General features: G+C 40.5%; 1 protein-coding gene across 1 annotated transcript; it reads right to left on the reverse strand.

The window, feature by feature from the left end:
- Window positions 1–2,007: 2,007 nt before the first annotated feature.
- Window positions 2,008–7,677, reverse strand: LOC128867122 (uncharacterized). Its single transcript, XM_054108222.1, has 2 exons — window positions 3,570–7,677; window positions 2,008–3,527 (listed from the first exon to the last, which is right to left on the reverse strand). Exons 1-2 carry the CDS (start codon window positions 7,675–7,677, stop codon window positions 2,008–2,010), a joined length of 5,628 nt encoding a protein of 1,875 aa, XP_053964197.1.
- Between the last annotated feature and the right edge of the window lie 10,739 nt (window positions 7,678–18,416).

Here is an 18,416-nt window from a genome sequence, read left to right on the forward strand (position 1 = left end):
CCACGAGTTTTTTCGCGTTGGTATTCGTGCACTACACAAAATATGGGATCAAGTAGAGGCTAACGCCGGACAGTACTTTGTACCGTAATTATGTAATATCTTTTTTAAAAAACCTGAACGCGTTCTTCCAAGCCAATTTGTTGTACATCAATATCATTAGCTTACAACAACAATGGATCCCGGATGCCACTATGTAGAATCGTTCACTGTTTCCGAAAATCGAGTCATTCAGCCAAACACAAAAAGTGGTTCCTCATTCATATCTAGGATCCAAATCAAATTTTGTGAACCATTGTTTTATCAGAAAAAATAATTCTCATTCAAAAAATGATAAAAGTATATAAAATGATAAAAGTTAAAAATTTTAGAGTTTTGTTAGTTTAGTTTTATGTTTTGTAGAATAAATATTTCTACTTTGTCTATAATCTATTTTTTGAATTTAAAAAAAAAAAACGTTAATATCTGATGAATCCAATAAAAAAAAAATATGTTGAGAATAAGTGAACTAAATAATTTTACCATATTTTCGTAGTTTGTTTTAGGACATGAAGGATATTATATCCTGTGCTTTTTCAAAACTTTCCAAAAATGTTTGCTCGAAAAAAGCAGTAATTTCATTCCAGGGTTGCTTTGACATACGAGGGTGGATTGATAAGTCTTTAGAATTGCGACATCTATCGGCCATTAATTTACTTAATTATTGTGATCGTTAAAAGTGAACTGTCAAAAGCGAGCTGTCAAAATTTCATAACATATGGTCAAACGGTACTTTTTTGAGAATTATTTTCGCAAAACACTATTGTATTTTTATTAAAAATGGAAAAAAGTGAACTTCGTGCTGTTATAATGTACTTTCATTTGAAAGGTTTAAACCAGAAACAAATTATTGAGGAGTTGCAGACAGTATTAGGGGAACATGCGCCCTCAAATGCAACAGTTTACAATTGGGTAAACGAGTTTAAACGTGGTCGGATAAGCACCAAAGATGAGCCACGCTCTGGGAGGCCAAAAGAGGTAACGACTCCAGAAACGGTGGAAAAAGTGTACAAAATTGTCACACAAGATCGAAGAATTAAATTGAGAGAGATTGCTGACATTGTGAACATTAGTTATGAACGTGTGCATAACATAATACATGATGAATTGGGTATGAAAAAGCTTTCAGCAAGATGGGTGCCGCGTTTGCTAACTCCTCTGCAAAAAATGAACCGAATGTCGACTTCAAAAGTTGGTTTAGACATGTTTAACAGAAATCCATCTGAATTTTTGCATCGTTTCATAACGATGGATGAAACGTGGATCCACCACTATGCACCAGAGTCTAAAGAACAGTCCAAACAATGGGTAGAACGTGGCTCAAGTGCTCCAAAGAAGGCAAAGGTTGTTGCATCGGCTGGTAAGGTTATGGCATCTATTTTTTGTGATGCACAAGGTATAATTTTCATAGATTATCTAGAAAAGGGTAAAACCATCACAGCTGAATATTGTTAATCTTTGTTGGATACATTGGACCAAAATATTAAGCAAAAACGGCCACATTTGAAGAAGAAGAAAATCCTCTTTCATCATGATAACGCTCCTTCACATTCATCTTGGAAACGCAGGAAAAAATAAATGAGTTAGGCTATGAATTGCTCCCTCATCCGCCATATTCGCCAGATTTAGCTCCCAGTGAGTTTTTCCTTTTTCCAAATATGAAAAAATGGCTCGGCGGAAAAAGATTTGTGTCAAATAGTGCTTATTTTGAAGGTTTTGAAAAAACTTATGTCGCGGCTACGATGAGATGAAAGGGGTTTGCTACTAACTCAATGGCAAAGAACGGTTTATTCTGAAATTTAATTCAATATTGTACATTATGTATTTTAATACAATATAGAAACTTACCGCAGTTTTGCACCCCTTCTTCCTCGACTGATCGTATGCAAATGAAAAATAGAATAGAACGAAGAAGAATGAGTGCGCAACTTTGGTTCACAAGCAGGGTTGTAATTTTACTTATTACAAATTTTAAATATCATTTGTCAACACCCCCACCCCCGTGGAGCGATCAGCTTCACCACTTTCCAGATCCAGGGCTGCCAATTTAGATACCGCTCGTTGCAGAAGTCCACCAACCGTACGCACGTCCGCACGCCGAGCCACACCATCTGCGCCAGTGTACACACGCTCAACAATACCACGTCGCCACTGAATCCTTGGCACATTCGGATCGCAAATAAATACTACATCACCCTCTTTAAGAGGCGCGGTTCGTTCACACCACTTAACTCTTCGGGTTAGCGTTGGTAGATACTCCAGTACCCATCGCTTCCAAAATGCATCTCTTAGGCTTCGTGCAATGAGCCATTGCTTGCGTAATAAAGGTATGTTTTCACCAGGAGAGTTGGCCGTTGGAGTTTTAGGGATATTACCCACGCCAATCAGGAAGTGGTTAGGCGTTAATGGCTCGTCTTCGTCGGGAGAGATGGGCAGATGCGTCAATGGACGTGAGTTTACTATGTTTTCCGCTTCTATCAGAAAGCTTTGTAAGACATGCTCACGTGGCGCTTTTTCTTTTAATGAATGTCGAAGAACCCTTTTAACGCTCTGCACCATTCTTTCCCAAATTCCTCCTTCAGATGGATTGGCGGGGCAGTTGAAGAACCATTCAACTCCCTTGGTTGACAATTCATTTTGTATTCGCTCAGTGTCAAAAACATCAGGAAAACGTTTCGCTTCTTCGTTGGCCCCGATGAAGTTTTTCCCATTGTCAGATCGTAGACGTGTTGGAACCCCTCTCCGATTCATGAAGTTGCGCATAACTATTATACAGGAATCCGTTGATAAGTCGTGGGCGATTTCCAGGTGGATTGCGCGCACGGTGAGGCACGTAAACAACGCGACCCAACGCTTTTCAGTTCGCCGCCCGATAGTAACCGAAATAGGCCCAAAATAGTCCAGTCCCGTATAAGTAAATGGTCGTACATAGGGCTTCAAACGATCCTCTGGTAGAGGACCCATCATAGGCGCGTGAGGTTCTGTCTTCCTGACTTGACAATATTTACATCCGGCTATTACACGTCGTAGCATTTGCCTTATTCGGGGAATCCAGTATTTCTGACGTATATTGCTTATAGTCGCCTCGTGATTCTGGTGCTTCATTGTGCAATGGTGATAATTAACGACCAGATGCGTAAATATATGTCCATACGGCAGTATGATCGGTCTTCTGATCTTATACGGTAAGAAGCTAGCTGCATCTATGCGCCCTTGTACACGAAGTAGCCCCCTGTCGTCCAGATATGGCGAAAGTTGCTTTAATGCGCTGTCATTTGGAATGGCTTTACCAATTTCGATACTGTTGCGTTCTGAAGTAAATGATTCCGATTGAACGCGTAGGCATAATAGGTGCTCCGCGGCTTCCAGTTCAACAGCAGTAAGTCCATATTCCAGATGTTTTAGCTCCCGTTTACGGCAGCGGTTTATGAATCGAAGCACCCACGCTACTGCTCTTTTTAATCTAAGTAAATTTGAGAAACGATTGTAATCTATAAAAATATAGTTGTTGGCAATTAAAGAAAATTTAGAACGGAGCTCTTCATCTGCTTCCACAAAGATCTTGCTGATGCTTTCTTCAGCAGGCCACGTCTCTTCATCGCGTCTCAGAAAATTCGGTCCCTGTAGCCAGCGAGATTTTAGTGAGAAATCAACACTCCCATGGCTTCTTGTCGCGTCATCGGCTGCATTGTCTTTCGTTGGCACCCATCGCCATTCGCGAACTTCACTCCCGTCTAAAATCTCTGCAACGCGGTGCGCCACATACGGTTTGTAGCATCGATGTTCGCTTCCAATCCACTTCAAGATAGTTCTGGAGTCGCTCCATAAGAAGCATCGTTCAGGGCGTATTTGGTGATTTTCCAATATCAATTTCCGTAAACGTACACCCAGGACGGCTGCTTGCAATTCCAGGCGTGGAATGGTTACGGCCTTCAGTGGAGCGCACTTCGTCTTCGCACAAACTAACGTAACACCAACTTCACCAGTCGACTCTCTTGACCTCCAGTAGGCGACAGCAGCGAAGGCCTCTTCGCTAGCGTCAACGAACACATGCAGCTCCAAATCCGAAGGCGCACCATGTGGGAAGTAGAATCGCGGCACACGAAATCCCGCTACTTTGTGCATCTGCTGGCGCCACCTTTCCCATATTATATTCACATCATTTGGGATGGGCTCATCCCAACGGACATCACGACGCCATACTTCACGCATAAGAGATTTGGCTGCAACAGTAAAGTGACTTAAAAATCCCAACGGGTCGAATATTGACATAATAATACTAAGAAGTTCCCTTTTTGTGGGACTCCTTTCGCCTGTGATTACTGCTTGTTCAATGCGATGGAACTTCAGGTTGAATTTAAAATTATCAGTTGCTGACTCCCAATATAACCCAAGAACCTTCTCTGTGCTCTCAGCGACTGCGATCTGTTTCGTTGCCGTACTACCATTTAATTCTTTAACTACCTTCTCTGAGTTCGATACGAATCCACGTAACTCGAATCCACCATCGCTGTGAATGTCTCGAACCTGCTTTGAGATATCTACGGCCTCTTCAATTCCATCAAAACTGTCAACAAAATCATCAATATAATGATGATCAAAAATAGCTTTAATTGCACGAGGATGACTTTCGTGGTGCTCCTTGGCGTTCAGCCTCATGACATATTGCGCCGAGCAAGGCGAGCACGCGGCGCCGAAAATCATCACTCGCATCTCGTACTCCTCAGGTGGCTTAGTATTTTCGCCATCACGCCAAAGAAAACGCTGTGCACACCTGTCTACTGGCTGTATAGCTACCTGGTGGAACATTTCTTTAATATCTCCGCAAACTGCAACTGCACGCGTTCTAAAATTAAATAAAATCGAAGGTAGTGATATGTAGAGCTGTGGTCCCTTCAATAACTTGGAGTTCAGAGATACCCCTTCAAATCGAGACGCTGCGTCAAAAACAAGGCGTAATTTTTGAGGTTTATTTGGGTTGACGACACCGAAGTGTGGGAGGTACCATTTCCTGGATGAAGTCATACTCGATTTCTTGGGCGTAAGCTTTCGAGCATAGCCTTTACTTAGGTACCCATCAAAGATCTCTTTGTACGCGGTTGCGAACGTTTCGTCGCGTTTCATCTTTCTCTCAATCCCTTCAAGCCTATGTAGAGCAGCCGTATAATTATCGGGCAGTTGTATGCTGTCGTCCTTCCATAATAGCCCTGTTTGAAATCGACCTCCCACTCGTTTAGTTGTGCCTTCAAGTAACGTCTTAGCTCTGACGTCATCATTGCTTTCGACAGGTGGCGAAGATCTAACGCCAAGACTTTCAATATTGAAATAGTCGAACACAAGTTGACGCATGTCTTCTTCTTCTTGCATTTCTTGGGTACGTAAAAAAAGACAAGAGCGGCTTGCTAACGACGCACGACTGGTTGGACCAAAAACTACCCACCCTAGTTTAGTGTTGCAAGCGTACGGACCTTGCTCACTAATCCCTTTTATGTCAATCGGCAAGCCTAAGTGTGCATGATCGATTCCAATTAAAAGTTGAGGCACAGCATCAAAATATGGCTGGAGAGGCAGAGACGAAATTGATTTGTCACTGCTCTTTAAATCATCATGACTTAAACTCTGCATGGGCAAACCTAGATTAGCTACGGTATACACGTCGCGCAGTAGGTAGCGCTTATTTTTACCAACACCGCTAATTTCAATATTGAAAACCTCAGTCGACTCTTGGGCTGTTCTTCCTCCAAACCATTGTATATCTAACGAATGTCGACGGCCGCGTATTCCCAACTCCTTGGCCAAATCACTGTCTAACATCGTAATTGAAGAACCTTCATCCAATAGGGCGTACGTATCGATGCGCTTATTATCGCCATACAAGGTTACCGGCAGCACACGAAAGAGCAGCTTGGGCTTAGTGCTGCTAACGTTTGCGCAGCTCAACACGTTTCCTCGTACGTCACCTTGTTCTTCCTTTAATAAACTTAAGGTCGGCGTAATAGCATTGGCCTCGTGCAATAAACTGTGGTGTCTACGCTGGCATCCTTCTTCTAAACAAAGCTTTTTACGGCGACAGTTACGCGTGTTATGGCCCACGTTCAAGCATGAAAAACAAGCGCGATGTTTCTTCGCGAACTCCCATCTATTAGACACTGCAGCATTTAAAAAACGACGGCAATCTTGCAGTTTATGTTGCTCCTGGCATAATGGACACTTAACGGGAGTTACACCTGCATAACCTGGACACTGTTTTTCGGATGTATGTAACACCGCACGACGCTTTTGATCTTTATTGTCGATGTCTTGCACTGTACATATCAGATTAGCAAGTTCACTTACCCAAGCGCTAAAATGTACAATTGTCGGATACGGCTGTATTGAGGCGGCGACTCTGGCCCACTCCAGTTTCTTACTCATAGGAAGCTTAGCTAATAGTTCCTCTAATAGCGTAGGATTGGCGATGTGTTGTTGTCCATTCGCTGACTGTAAGAATGTTGCTAGGTTTCTCACTTTAGTGGCAAAGGGTACCAGTTTGGACAATGCATTCTCCGAAATATTAGGCAAATCCCTCGCTTGACGTAGCTGACTCTGAATTAATTGTTCGGGTCGGCCAAAGCGAAAACGGAGTTGCTCTATGGCGGCGCTGGCGTTGTCTGGATGAATTAAAAGCGATTTAATCACTTCCCGCGCTTCTCTTTTAACAGCTTTCTGCAACCGTTGATTGTTTTCCAGATTAGTGTAGTTGTACATTGAAGTCGATTGGACGTAGGCTGTATAAAAAATTGGCCAGTCTTCTGGCTCGCCGCTAAATTCGGGTAAATCTTGCAACTTCCGTGGTACTGTTGCAGAATTGTTTAAAAATGAAAAATTGTTTAAGTCATTTGTTGGCATAGGACCATGAACAATACTGTTATAATTATTAAAAACAGGGGGCGAAATTATCGACGACGATGTAAACGGCACGCCAGAATTACCTAGTGTAGCGTGTGTTTGTCCCTTTATTGAATACGTTGGCGCAAAGACGGCGCTCGCAGTTAACGACGGCAGCGAAAAAAAACTACCACCGTTTTCAGCGGCTTGCTGGCCTGGCAGCATGGCAGCGCTGCTCGTGATAGTCGACGTCGCAAAATGTGCATAACTGTTTATGGTCGATGGCGTGATGTTATTTGTTGTTGCGTTAACCGACAATTTTTGCATACGTGAAGTACATGAAAAATTTGGGAATTCATATAACGGAGCACCTATAGCGGGTGCTAACGATGACGCAACGACGGGTATTGTTGTTGTCGTGGCGGTGGATGTAGCACTATCTAAATGACCTGAGCTACGCAAAGCAATCTCTAGCCTTTGGCAGTGGCGGTTTTGTTCACTTAATCTTACCTGTGCTTCTTCTAGTTGTCTTTGAAGAGTGGCGATTTGATTCTTCATTTCCAATCTTAAACTTACGGATTCTGATGAGAGGGCGGTATTTGTGACGTTTGTATACGTGCTGGCAGCAGTTGTGGCGTTGGTATGCGTGGTGGCGGCGGAGGCGGCGTCGATTATGATGGCGGTGGAATTAGGCTGAACTTCACCTGACTCTGGTTCTAATTTGTTGAGCCGAGGACTGCGGCGTTTTTCTATGGTTTCCTCCGGATCATTCATTTAAACGGCCCCAAACTTTCACTCTTTTACGGCAGGGAAAAATACGCAGTTAATCGCAAATAATCAAAATTGCGAATAAAGATGTCGCGGCTACGATGAGATGAAAGGGGTTTGCTACTAACTCAATGGCAAAGAACGGTTTATTCTGAAATTTAATTCAATATTGTACATTATGTATTTTAATACAATATAGAAACTTACCGCAGTTTTGCACCCCTTCTTCCTCGGCTGATCGTATGCAAATGAAAAATAGAATAGAACGAAGAAGAATGAGTGCGCAACTTTGGTTCACAAGCAGGGTTGTAATTTTACTTATTACAAATTTTAAATATCATTTGTCAACAACTTATTTTGGAGAAGGAATAAATATGTTAGAAAAGCGTTGGAAAAAATGTATTGACTTAAAATGAGATTATGTTGAAAAATAAATCAATTTTTTGTTAAAAAACCAATGTCTAGTTTTTCATTCTAAAGACTTATCAATTCACCCTCGTACGTATTATCTTACAGTAATGGAAAACTTCCCGATCGCTATTTAATATTACCGAAAAGTTGGTGGTGCTGTTGCTGAGCAGCTTACAAAATATCTGAATGGTAACATCCTAATTACTGAAAAAGAGCAACTGCGTCGGTGGAAAGAGCATTTCTCGACAGCACTCAACAACGTACTTGATACCTCTACCGACCAGTCCGCAGTTTGCAACGATAATATTGAAATAAATTCGAGAATAAAAACACCATCACTAAATCTGGCAGACTGACCCTAATGCGCATGCACATGCATATTTAATAATATAAACTAAATTGGAATATATAATATGTTTTTGTGCATTTATTTGTAGATCGAAAACATTTTCCTGGTCGATCGCTCAGCCGCGTCAGCCAATTTGTATGAATTTAATTGATGACAAAGACAAAATATGTACACATATTATATATGGTTGTATGTCATAAATGCTTTTTTACATTCAAGGGAGGTGAGGAAATGCAGGAAGCAATGAGTTAGTTGCAGAGACCAAAAGGTTGATTAAGAATGCCGAGCTTCATTGAATTAGCTACTATTAGTCATACATTGCACAATTTGAGTTGGAAATCGAACTCGAAATTCAATTACACATATAGTTATTTAGCCTTCATCGTTAATAACTTTTTCGAAAGGAAGTTGCTTAATTTTTTTGCTTTTTTGCAGTGCACAGTACACAGTCAGTGGAAGACCGCTAGAGTTGAAGTTGATAATTTGAAATTTAGTGTACTAAAAGGATTAGAAAATCGGAATCACTCGTTCATTTATTCATTTTTAACACACCTTTGCAGTATATTTTATAAGGCTAGTGTATAGTAGACCATAAAGACATACTATGACAATGAATAAAAACTCAGAACAGAACTCGGCTCGTAAACACCGAATTTTTCGTCTTGTAAATGAAGATAGTTTAGCTTTAATTCGAAACATGCTCAGGCAAAGTTTTTCCCGCTGGACATTTTTGAAAGCTCCACTGTGGGATGCACATTAAAAGTGGTCCTATGGCCAAAAAGCCACTGACGATCGTGTATTTATATATTGCATCTCCACTCGACGCCCAATCAATTGGCACATGTTATTTGGATGGCTAAAGAAGTGTGCAGCAATGCAAAATAATGCGGGCATCCAGCGATTGCAGGATAAGCGATTTCAGCGAGTTCAAGGAGGGGAGGGTGATATTACTCTGTCTTGCACAAATACCTTTTGAGAATTTTCCGGGTGTAATAACGTAACATAAACTTTTTCTTTAGCCCAGAAAAGGTTTTTTTTTATTAGTTTGTTACTAAACTACCTGGTGCGCGCGGCTTCATCTGCGTATAAAATGTACTTAATGTACGACTTGCACTACCGATAATTTAATTGTGACTCTTGCCAAGAAGTCGTCTTTTAAGTCATCAAAGGCCATTGTAGCTGAAATTAACAACGTAGAGTCAGAAAAGAAAAAGAAAAGAAAAGAGTGGAATCGATTGGAATTTCTCCCTCATCCAGTGAGATTGGCCCAAATTCAAGATAAGAAAACAGTGATGAATTTCTTTGCTGCTTCTTTTCCACAACATCGATTTCTTCTAAAATTACCTTTTTTTCCAATGTTAGTTGCTATAATGAGTATCAAGCAACAATAGGATATGGTGGTTGTTGTAGGTACTATCTGTACAATTATATTTGTGACCTGTTATTGTTCCTTGTATCATACTTACTTCGTCGTATCCAAGCGACCTCAGCGTATCACATCACTCTCGGGAAGGGGTAGTGTTGGAATCCCACAAAATATATCTGGCAATTCTCAAGTCAATGTGAAAATTATTCATCGACTCAAAAAGGAGTTAAAATTTAACAAAGGATGTACTACCGAAGTTTTAAACGGACTAGGTTAGGTTAGGTTTGGCAGCCGCATCGCACATAGAGACAACGATGCCACTTAGACCACGAAATGGGACCGTTGTGAAGCCGCGGGGGCTGAGCTACATTTCCCTCTCCATATTAAACCATCCTGAGCTTTTGACAAAGCGTAAAAGGTTGTTGATACCTAAAATGTATAGATTATCTATATTCGTTAAGAAGTAGGATTTTAAAAATCGGTTCCTGCTTCTGGCTAGAGCTGGGCATGTGCAAAAAAGGTGTTGAATTGTTTCCAACTCCTCCTCATTTCTGCAGCTACGACAGAAATCATGCGTGTAAACGCCTAATCTCTTTGCATGATTTCCTATGAGACAATGTCCTGTGAGGGCCCCTACTAAGGTCCTGATTTGAAGTCTATTCAGTTTTATAATGCTCTTGGACAGACGTAAATTTAGCCTTGGCCATGTTTGCCTAGCAATTTCGCAGGTGTTAGCGCTAATCCATCTCTGATTTGCAGAATTGATTAGTGCGTCCTTAATGAGAAGCTTACAAGTTGCGAGAGGTATCTCCGTACAATTGCTTATGTCTGGCATACAGGTACCTTCTCTTGCAAGTTGGTCTGCCCTACAGTTCCCTGGTATATCTCTGTGGCCTGGGACCCAGCATAATATTATACGATATTGTTTGGCCATCTCATTTAGAGATTGGCGACAACGTAAGACACTCCTTGATGTTGTTTGGAATGCATCCAGGGCTCGTAGGGCAGCTTGGCTGTCTGATAGAATGCAGATATCCGTTGATGATATTCTGTTTATCTTTAGCCATTTTAAGGCTTCATGAATAGCGTTTATTTCCGCTTGAAAGACACTACAGTGATCCGGTAGTTTAAAGGATTCAATAATAGAAAGCTCTTCGCAAAATAACCCTGATCCTACACCGGTATCCATTTTAGACCCGTCCGTGTAGATCTTAACGGGTGTGTTGGGTGTTGGATCTTCTTCAAACCATTCCAGTCTAGAAGGGATTTTCATTAGGAAATTCCTTTCGAAGCAGAGAATGGGAGGATGATAATCGCAGTCACTGGGTATATCCGTGTAGGAGTCTAAGATGGTCGAATGTCCCTGTGTGACAGTCTTCCATTGTGAGCTCGCTTTGAGCCTTACAGCGGAGCAGGCCGCTAAGTATTTGCAGAAGAGATCTAGGGGTGGCAGATGTAGTATGATATCCAAAGCCACGGATGGCGTGGTTTTCATGACGCCACATATTGCTAATTCCGCTGATCTCTGCACCTTATTCAATAAATTAGAATAGGTTTTTTTCTGCATAGCACACCACCAGACAACATTTCCATATAGAAGAATGGGTCTGACGACAGCAGTGTAAAGCCAATGAGCAACCTTAGGTTTAATTCCCCAGGTCTTACCTAAAGCTCTCTTACAGGCATAAAAAGCTAGGTTCGCTTTCCTTACTCTTTCTAAGATGTTTGACTTCCAAGTCAGTTTCCTATCTATGATTAGTCCCAAGTACTTGGTTTCTTCCGAAATCACAAGAGCTTCCCCCTTGAGCATAATTGGACTTAGTTGAGGGATTTTGTGTTTCCTAGTGAACAATATAAGTTGTGTTTTGTCTGGGTTGACTCCTAGACCACACTTTCCTGCCCACCTAGAAAGTATTTCTAGAGCATTTTGTATTAGGTCTCTTAATGTAGATACAAATTTACCAGAGACAGCAATGACAACATCATCGGCGTAAGCTATCACCTTACAGCCCACCGATTCCAGTATTAACAGAAGTTTATTTACAACTGCGTTCCATAGAAACGGTGAGAGGACTCCGCCTTGCGGTGTACCTCTGCTTACCAATCTCCTGAGCACCGATTCTCCTAGTTCCGCTTCAATGATTCTGCTATTTAGCATTTTGCCAATGAAGCCTACCAAGCCCGGTTCTACCCCAAGATCAGTGAGTGCTGCAGTAATTGCCCCCCCTTCGACATTGTTAAAGGCCCCTTCAATATCAAGGAAAGCGGCTAAAGTAAATTCCTGTTTGTGCAGTGAACTCTCTGCCGTGTAAATAAGGTTATGTAGAGCCGTCTCTACCGATTTCCCTTTCGTGTAGGCATGTTGTGACGTAGAGATAAGATTTCTATCTATAAAAAAAAATAAAATAAATAATTGGCGCGTACACTTCTGTTAGGTGTTTGGCCGAGCTCCTCCTCCTATTTGTGGTGTGCGTCTTGATGTTGTTCCACAAATGGAGGGACCTACAGTTTCAAGCCGACTCCGAACGGCAGATATTTTTATGAGGAGCTTTTTCATGGCAGAAATACACTCGGAGGTTTGCCATTGCCTGCCGAGGGGCGACCGCTATTAGAAAAATGTTTTTATTAATTTTGCCTTCACCGAGATTCGAACTAACGACCTCTCGGTGAATTCCGAATGGTAATCACGCACCAACCCATTCGGCTACGGCGGCCGCCGATTTCTATCTATAGTTAGGCTTAAATGAAATTCTATCAACCTCTCCAAAGTTTTCAATAGGAAGGAAGAAAGAGATATCGGTCTTAAGTCTTTTGGATGGGTATGTGAGTTTTTACCCGCTTTTGGGATGAAAACAATTTTGACTTGTCTCCACTTAAGAGGTATATGACCGTAGAGAAAGCAACCTTTGAAGATTGCTAGCAGCCAGTGTGCTAGATATCCGGCGGTCTTTTGCAGTTCCACTGGGTAAATGCCATCTGGACCCGGTGATTTAAAGGGTTTGAAACTTTCAATCGCCCATAAGAGCCGATCCTCAGATATAGCATCTATTCTGACTTCACGACAGTGTACTGTATTTTCCATATCATGCCCAGTAATGTCTGAGCAGCCTGGAAAATGAGTGTCGAGTAAAAGTTCTAAGGACTCTTTACTGGTTGTAGTGAACGTACCATCACTTTTCTGTAGCAGTTCCCAATTTTGAGGACTTCCCGCTAAGATCTTACGAAGTCTGGAGGTCTCAGTTGCCCCCTCAACCTCTTCACGAAAGGATTTCCAAGATTTGGGCCTTCCTGATTTCCTTCTTGTAGATTTTCAGAGCATCTTTATAATCTTTCCAATCTTCTGCGAGACGTGTTTTCTTTGCCTTATTAAAAGCACTTCTGCTTGTTTTTTGAAGCTTGCCTAGTTCAACCGTCCACCACTTAGGCTTGGGTTTACCCCTCAGTCTTCTTAAGGGACAGGCTTCCGCTAAGGCAGCATTCATGTTGTAGGTAGTTTTGTGCACCAAATTTTCTAGTCCTTCTATGCTTTGCGGTACCACTGATGGACGTGTTCCTAGGGTAACCCCGATACAATCTGTATACCTTTCCCAGTCTGTTTTCCTGATATTTCTACCAGGCTTAGGATTCGGTAGATTTTTGCTAACCTCAAACGAGATATATCTATGATCAGAGAAGGAATGTTCTTCCAAAACTTTCCAGTTCCTAATTCTGTCAATAACGGAGTCAAAAGCAAAAGTAGCGTCTAACACTTCCTGTCTATTACTAATGACAAAAGTAGGTTTATTACCTTTATTGCAAATCTGTAGTTTAGTACCTATCAGATAATCAAAGAGACACTCACCTCTAGCGTTAGTATCAGTGCTGCCCCATATCTCGTGATGCGCATTTACATCCGCACCAATAATTAGCTTTGCGCCAAGCTTCTGCGCCTGCGCTACCAGATCTTTGAATTTTAATCTCGGTAGCTCCTCGTGGTCATGTGCGAGGTAACAAGAAGATAGCCACATCCGTTCATTTCCCGACTCCAGGCTAATGGTCAATTGATCGGTGTCGCTGTAATTAGAGAGCATGAAAGCATTTATCCCTTTTCTTATTAGTACGCACGCTCTAGGATTACCTTTGTTGCGAGCATACATCAGTTTATATTTTTGAGTCCTTAGTCCGCACACAAGTCCATGTGATACCCATGGTTCTTGAATCAGGACAATATGATGTCCACCTTTGGCCAGGTGGATTATGAGGTTGGCGGACGCAACCTTTGAGTGGTGAAGGTTAATTTGAAGGACCCGTAACATCATGGTTACTGGGCTTCCTCTACACCACCGTTTTGTTGGGCTCATCTGAATCTGACGCCAGTAGCTCTTCCTCATCAGTGAGAGTAGTATCGAGTACTCTATCTAACAAGGAAGAGATACTGCCGTCAGCAGACTTAAACGGACTAATTTGGCAATATTATTCATATTCTAGACAGGCGATCGAAAAAGAAAGGAATGCTGCCATATGGGACTGAAAGCAAACAAAATAAAACATGATTTCTTAGACGAATTGAAATGGATAGAAACCCTACCCATGTAATTTAATAAATATCCGCTGCATCGAATGGATGAATTGATGTATAGGGTCTTTCAAAACGAGCACAGAACTTTTGCAGCATCGAAACCGTACTTTAAATTAACTGAAAAAGTGAAGACGATTCATAAGACTTATGAATCGTCTTCACTTTTTCAGCTAATTTTAAAATGAAAAACTTACGGCAATGTGGACTGAGCAGTTGCCAGTTCCGTTAGGCGGCGTGAAAAATACTGCTCTTTTGAACTGAATCTGTTACAGCTGATGTTTTCCATTTCAATTCAACCGGGCTATTCGGGACATGTTTTTCGATTTCGATGTAACTCAAATATGTTGCTTTCTGGTCAAAATAATGAGACACGTATTTTTTTGTTCGCCCGAAAATTTTTTTTTTCAAGATTTATCGGCAATTTTGTTTTTCGGCTCAAAATCGCTTTTTTTTAATTTTATAAGAAATTTTTTTTCTTAAATGCTCATAACTTAGTCAAAAATGACTCTGGGTTCAAAATGATCTTAATTATTTACACGAGCGACTTCATGTAGAAACAATTGCAAAAAAGTAATTAAAAGTTTTTAATTTTGCAAAAAACAAAAAGTGCGAAACAGGTTTTCTACTCAAAAACAACTCATTTTAGCTACGGGGTATTCAGCTCAATTGAAGTTTGAGGTGTCCTCTTGATTTGGAAAAAGTTAAACAAAAAATACACTTTTTGAAATATTGAATTTCGAAAAAATTCCGTTTTTTTTTTTTTCCAACATAAAAAATTGTCAACTACTTTTTTGCAATTGTTTCTACATGAAGTCGCTCGTGTAAGTAATGATGATCATTTTGAACACAGACTCATTAAAATTGGTTCATTTTTGACTAAAAAATCGATTTTGAGCCGAAAAAACAAAATTACCGATAAATCTTGACAAACAAATTTTTTCGGGCGAACAAAAGAATACGTGTCTCATTATTTTGACCAGAGAGCAACATATTTGAGTTACATCGAAATCGAAGAACATGACCCGAAAAGCCCGGTTGCATTGAAATGGAAAGCAGCCGATGCTTTTTGGTATTTCGATCGGAGCGCACAGGAATATTTAATAGTTAATATGTTGGCTCGAATTTATTCCAGCCGGCAGATAATTGTAGGTAATGGTTGCGACTTCTGATAAAAAATATTTAATAAAGTCTAAACGATACTCATTCGTGAAACGATACTCATTTTAAGCCTTAAATGATGTTTTCACATTACCAGATTTTAAATAAAATTTAAGAGTTTATTTTCACTTAAATACAAAATTGTTATGTCCCTATTGGAAAACCGTTTGTTTCGTGCATGCCTAAGCGTGGATATGTGCATGAGTATGTTCTGTAGTTTAGCTTTAGCGCTCTTCAATTACGCTAAAATGAAAAAAAATGCAATAAAAGCATTCAGATGTACGTATGAGCAAATGTGCAATATGAGTATAAGCACTTTTTTACTTATTCTATAAAGAAATAAAAAGCTTAGTTCAGTTGCAATCGTGTTTTCTGCCATATATGGGAACTTTAATTCTTCATTGTTGCTACTGTTATGGCTTCTGTCCTTCTTGTAACTCTCGTTATTTTATATGCCTTTCAAGAAATTGAAGGGTATAACAACTGTGTAATCATATTTGTAGATTTGCTATACCAATGCAATGATTTAAAAGAAAAATAAGTGTCTAAGCTCATTTGGCCGGGACACGTTTTCCGAATCAAGTAATTTTAATCTTTTGTAGTGCCAACTGTTAGCAGATTTCTGTTATTGAGTATTAAAATATAACATATGATTCTGTCGCGGAATGGGTTGGTGCGTGGTTACCATTGAGAAGTGCACAGCATCAAAACCCCGTGTTCGAAGTATCAATTACTAGAAAACGTTTTTTCTAAAAGGGGTAGCTCCTCAGCAACAATGGCAAGCCTCCGTGCGTAAATATGTGAGCCCTCCATTTGCGGAAAATGTCAAAACGCACACCACAAATAAATCAACACTTAAAAAGGGAATACGCGACAAATATATACATTTTCAAAAGTAACATTGTCATCTTCCCGGTGTTGTTCAGGGCTAAATAAATAATATCAAATACCTTTTTGTGCTCAATTCTCAGCAAACGTTAAAATGTTTTCAGGTCTTAAAAAAACATTAGAGTTATTGAGGTTTTACTGAATTTAACAAAGTTATGTCCCGGAATCATTGTTTTATATTAAAAAGATAACAAAGTCCTGCTCAAGGGTACTAAAATAAGAAACAGCGAAAATTTTGTAAATCATTACTCAAAATTAATGTTATTCCTCCATTTCAGGGAGAATGTCTAATAACTAAAAATAACCCGCTAGGTATGAAGCCTCGAGCAGAGCTGTGGACAGGAACGCCCTTTCTTGTTTTTATCGATACTTTGTGTTGTTTTGCTTTGTTTGTGGCTAGTTGCCTTTAAAGGCGTTGCCACTTTTGAAATTGTCCAAATACCGCATGACATTTAACAGCGTTACCGAGGAAGACACTCATAGCTTTTTTCAATGAAAAAATATTGTTTAAATTAAACTGTACGAGTTTTTTTTCTAACATACAAATAAATTAGTATAGGTTTTTCGCTTTTTACAATTTCAATATTTTCAATCGAATTTTCTAGGATTTGAGTAAAGAAATATCTGAATTACTCATCAGTACGGAATCTGGCTTTAAAGCTTTTGTAATTCCGCTCAGATTACGTACTTTGTGAGATCTCCATAGTCGGAAAATTGAGTTTGCACAACGAAACATCCGGTAACGGACAGAGGCTGATCGACTTCGCCGAGTCCCGAAACATGGTAGTCTGCAGCACCAGATTCCAGCATAAAAAGATACACCAAACTACCTGGCTGTCGTACGACCTGACGACCCAACATCGACTCGGATCATTACCTTGTTGCAGCCAAACTGCGCACACGCCTCTGTGCAGCAAAAAACGTACATCGACCTACGCAAAGAATGTTCGACACCGAAAAGCTGCAATCACGACGACAGCCAGAAGATTCGCCACTCGACTCTCACTCCTGCTCTCAGAGAGTACTGCCCAACAAACCGGCGTGCACGAGCAATGGAGTAACATTTCTGGTTCCCTACGTACAGCCACCGAAGAAGAAATCGGATTCCGACGAGCCCAAAAATCAATTGGTACGACGAGGAATGTCATGCTGCCGCAGAAAGAAAGAATGTCGCCAAATTGTTCCAAATTAAATTTCTATTCACATATAAAAAAATGCTCGTTAATCACTGGGTGAGTAAAGAGCTTAATAAACGTACTCTTACAATTGCATACAAGGTGTGTTCAAAAAGTAAGGTGACTTCAAATTTGGCGGACATAGTACGTTTGTTTTTCGATATATTTTGTTTTGTTGTACGGACTCGACACTTGGTTATTATTCCTTGTTCCCAAACAGAAAGTACCCAAGAAAGGTCAGAGGCTTGCCACAATTGTAAAGGTAAGGTCCGGATCGTTAGAAGAGGTCAGGTTTTACCAACAAATCATGTTTTGTTCAGAGGTGGTTCGTGGAATAGAAAAATGTTGGTATGAATGTATTATAACTGAGGGGAACTTCTTTGAAGCGGACAAAATAGATAGTTATGATTAAATAAATATTTGCTGAGAGAAATAAAAAGTCACCCTTCCATTTGAACTCCATTCGTATATCCAATGCAGAGGGCCTTATCAGCAAAATTAATAGAGCTTAAACTTTGCTTTGCACGTGTCTGCCCAAAACAGCTCAAAAATCATTTATTTTGTCGATTCACGGACAATCGGGGGCAAAACCGAGAGGATAGTTTGCCAAATTGATTTTGGGCGAGCTTTTGAAAACTGTCAGTATTGCTTGAAGGTTTTTAAGATCACTAGCTCAAATGGAAAAGCCAATTTAAAAGCCTCTAGTTATTTCCTTTTCGCTGTGGGCAGTTCCCGCGTTTCTGGGCACTTTAATCTTTTTGTGAGATAATTTCATACTTAAGCTTATTTTCCTAGAAATTAACCACTGTTCGAATGGTAGAATACTGGGGCGCACTTGCG

Source organism: Anastrepha ludens, chromosome 6 (assembly GCF_028408465.1).
Source record: "Anastrepha ludens isolate Willacy chromosome 6, idAnaLude1.1, whole genome shotgun sequence".
Taxonomy (NCBI): Eukaryota; Metazoa; Arthropoda; class Insecta; order Diptera; family Tephritidae; genus Anastrepha; species Anastrepha ludens.

Bases quoted from the DNA above. Each gene is read 5' to 3' on its own strand.
- LOC128867122 (XM_054108222.1), bottom strand. From the start codon at position 7,677: ATGAATGATCCGGAGGAAACCATAGAAAAACGCCGCAGTCCTCGGCTC. The intron at 3,528-3,569 runs GTTCTAAATTTT...ATATTTTTATAG, and splicing joins GGAAGCAGATGAAGAGCTCC to ATTACAATCGTTTCTCAAAT.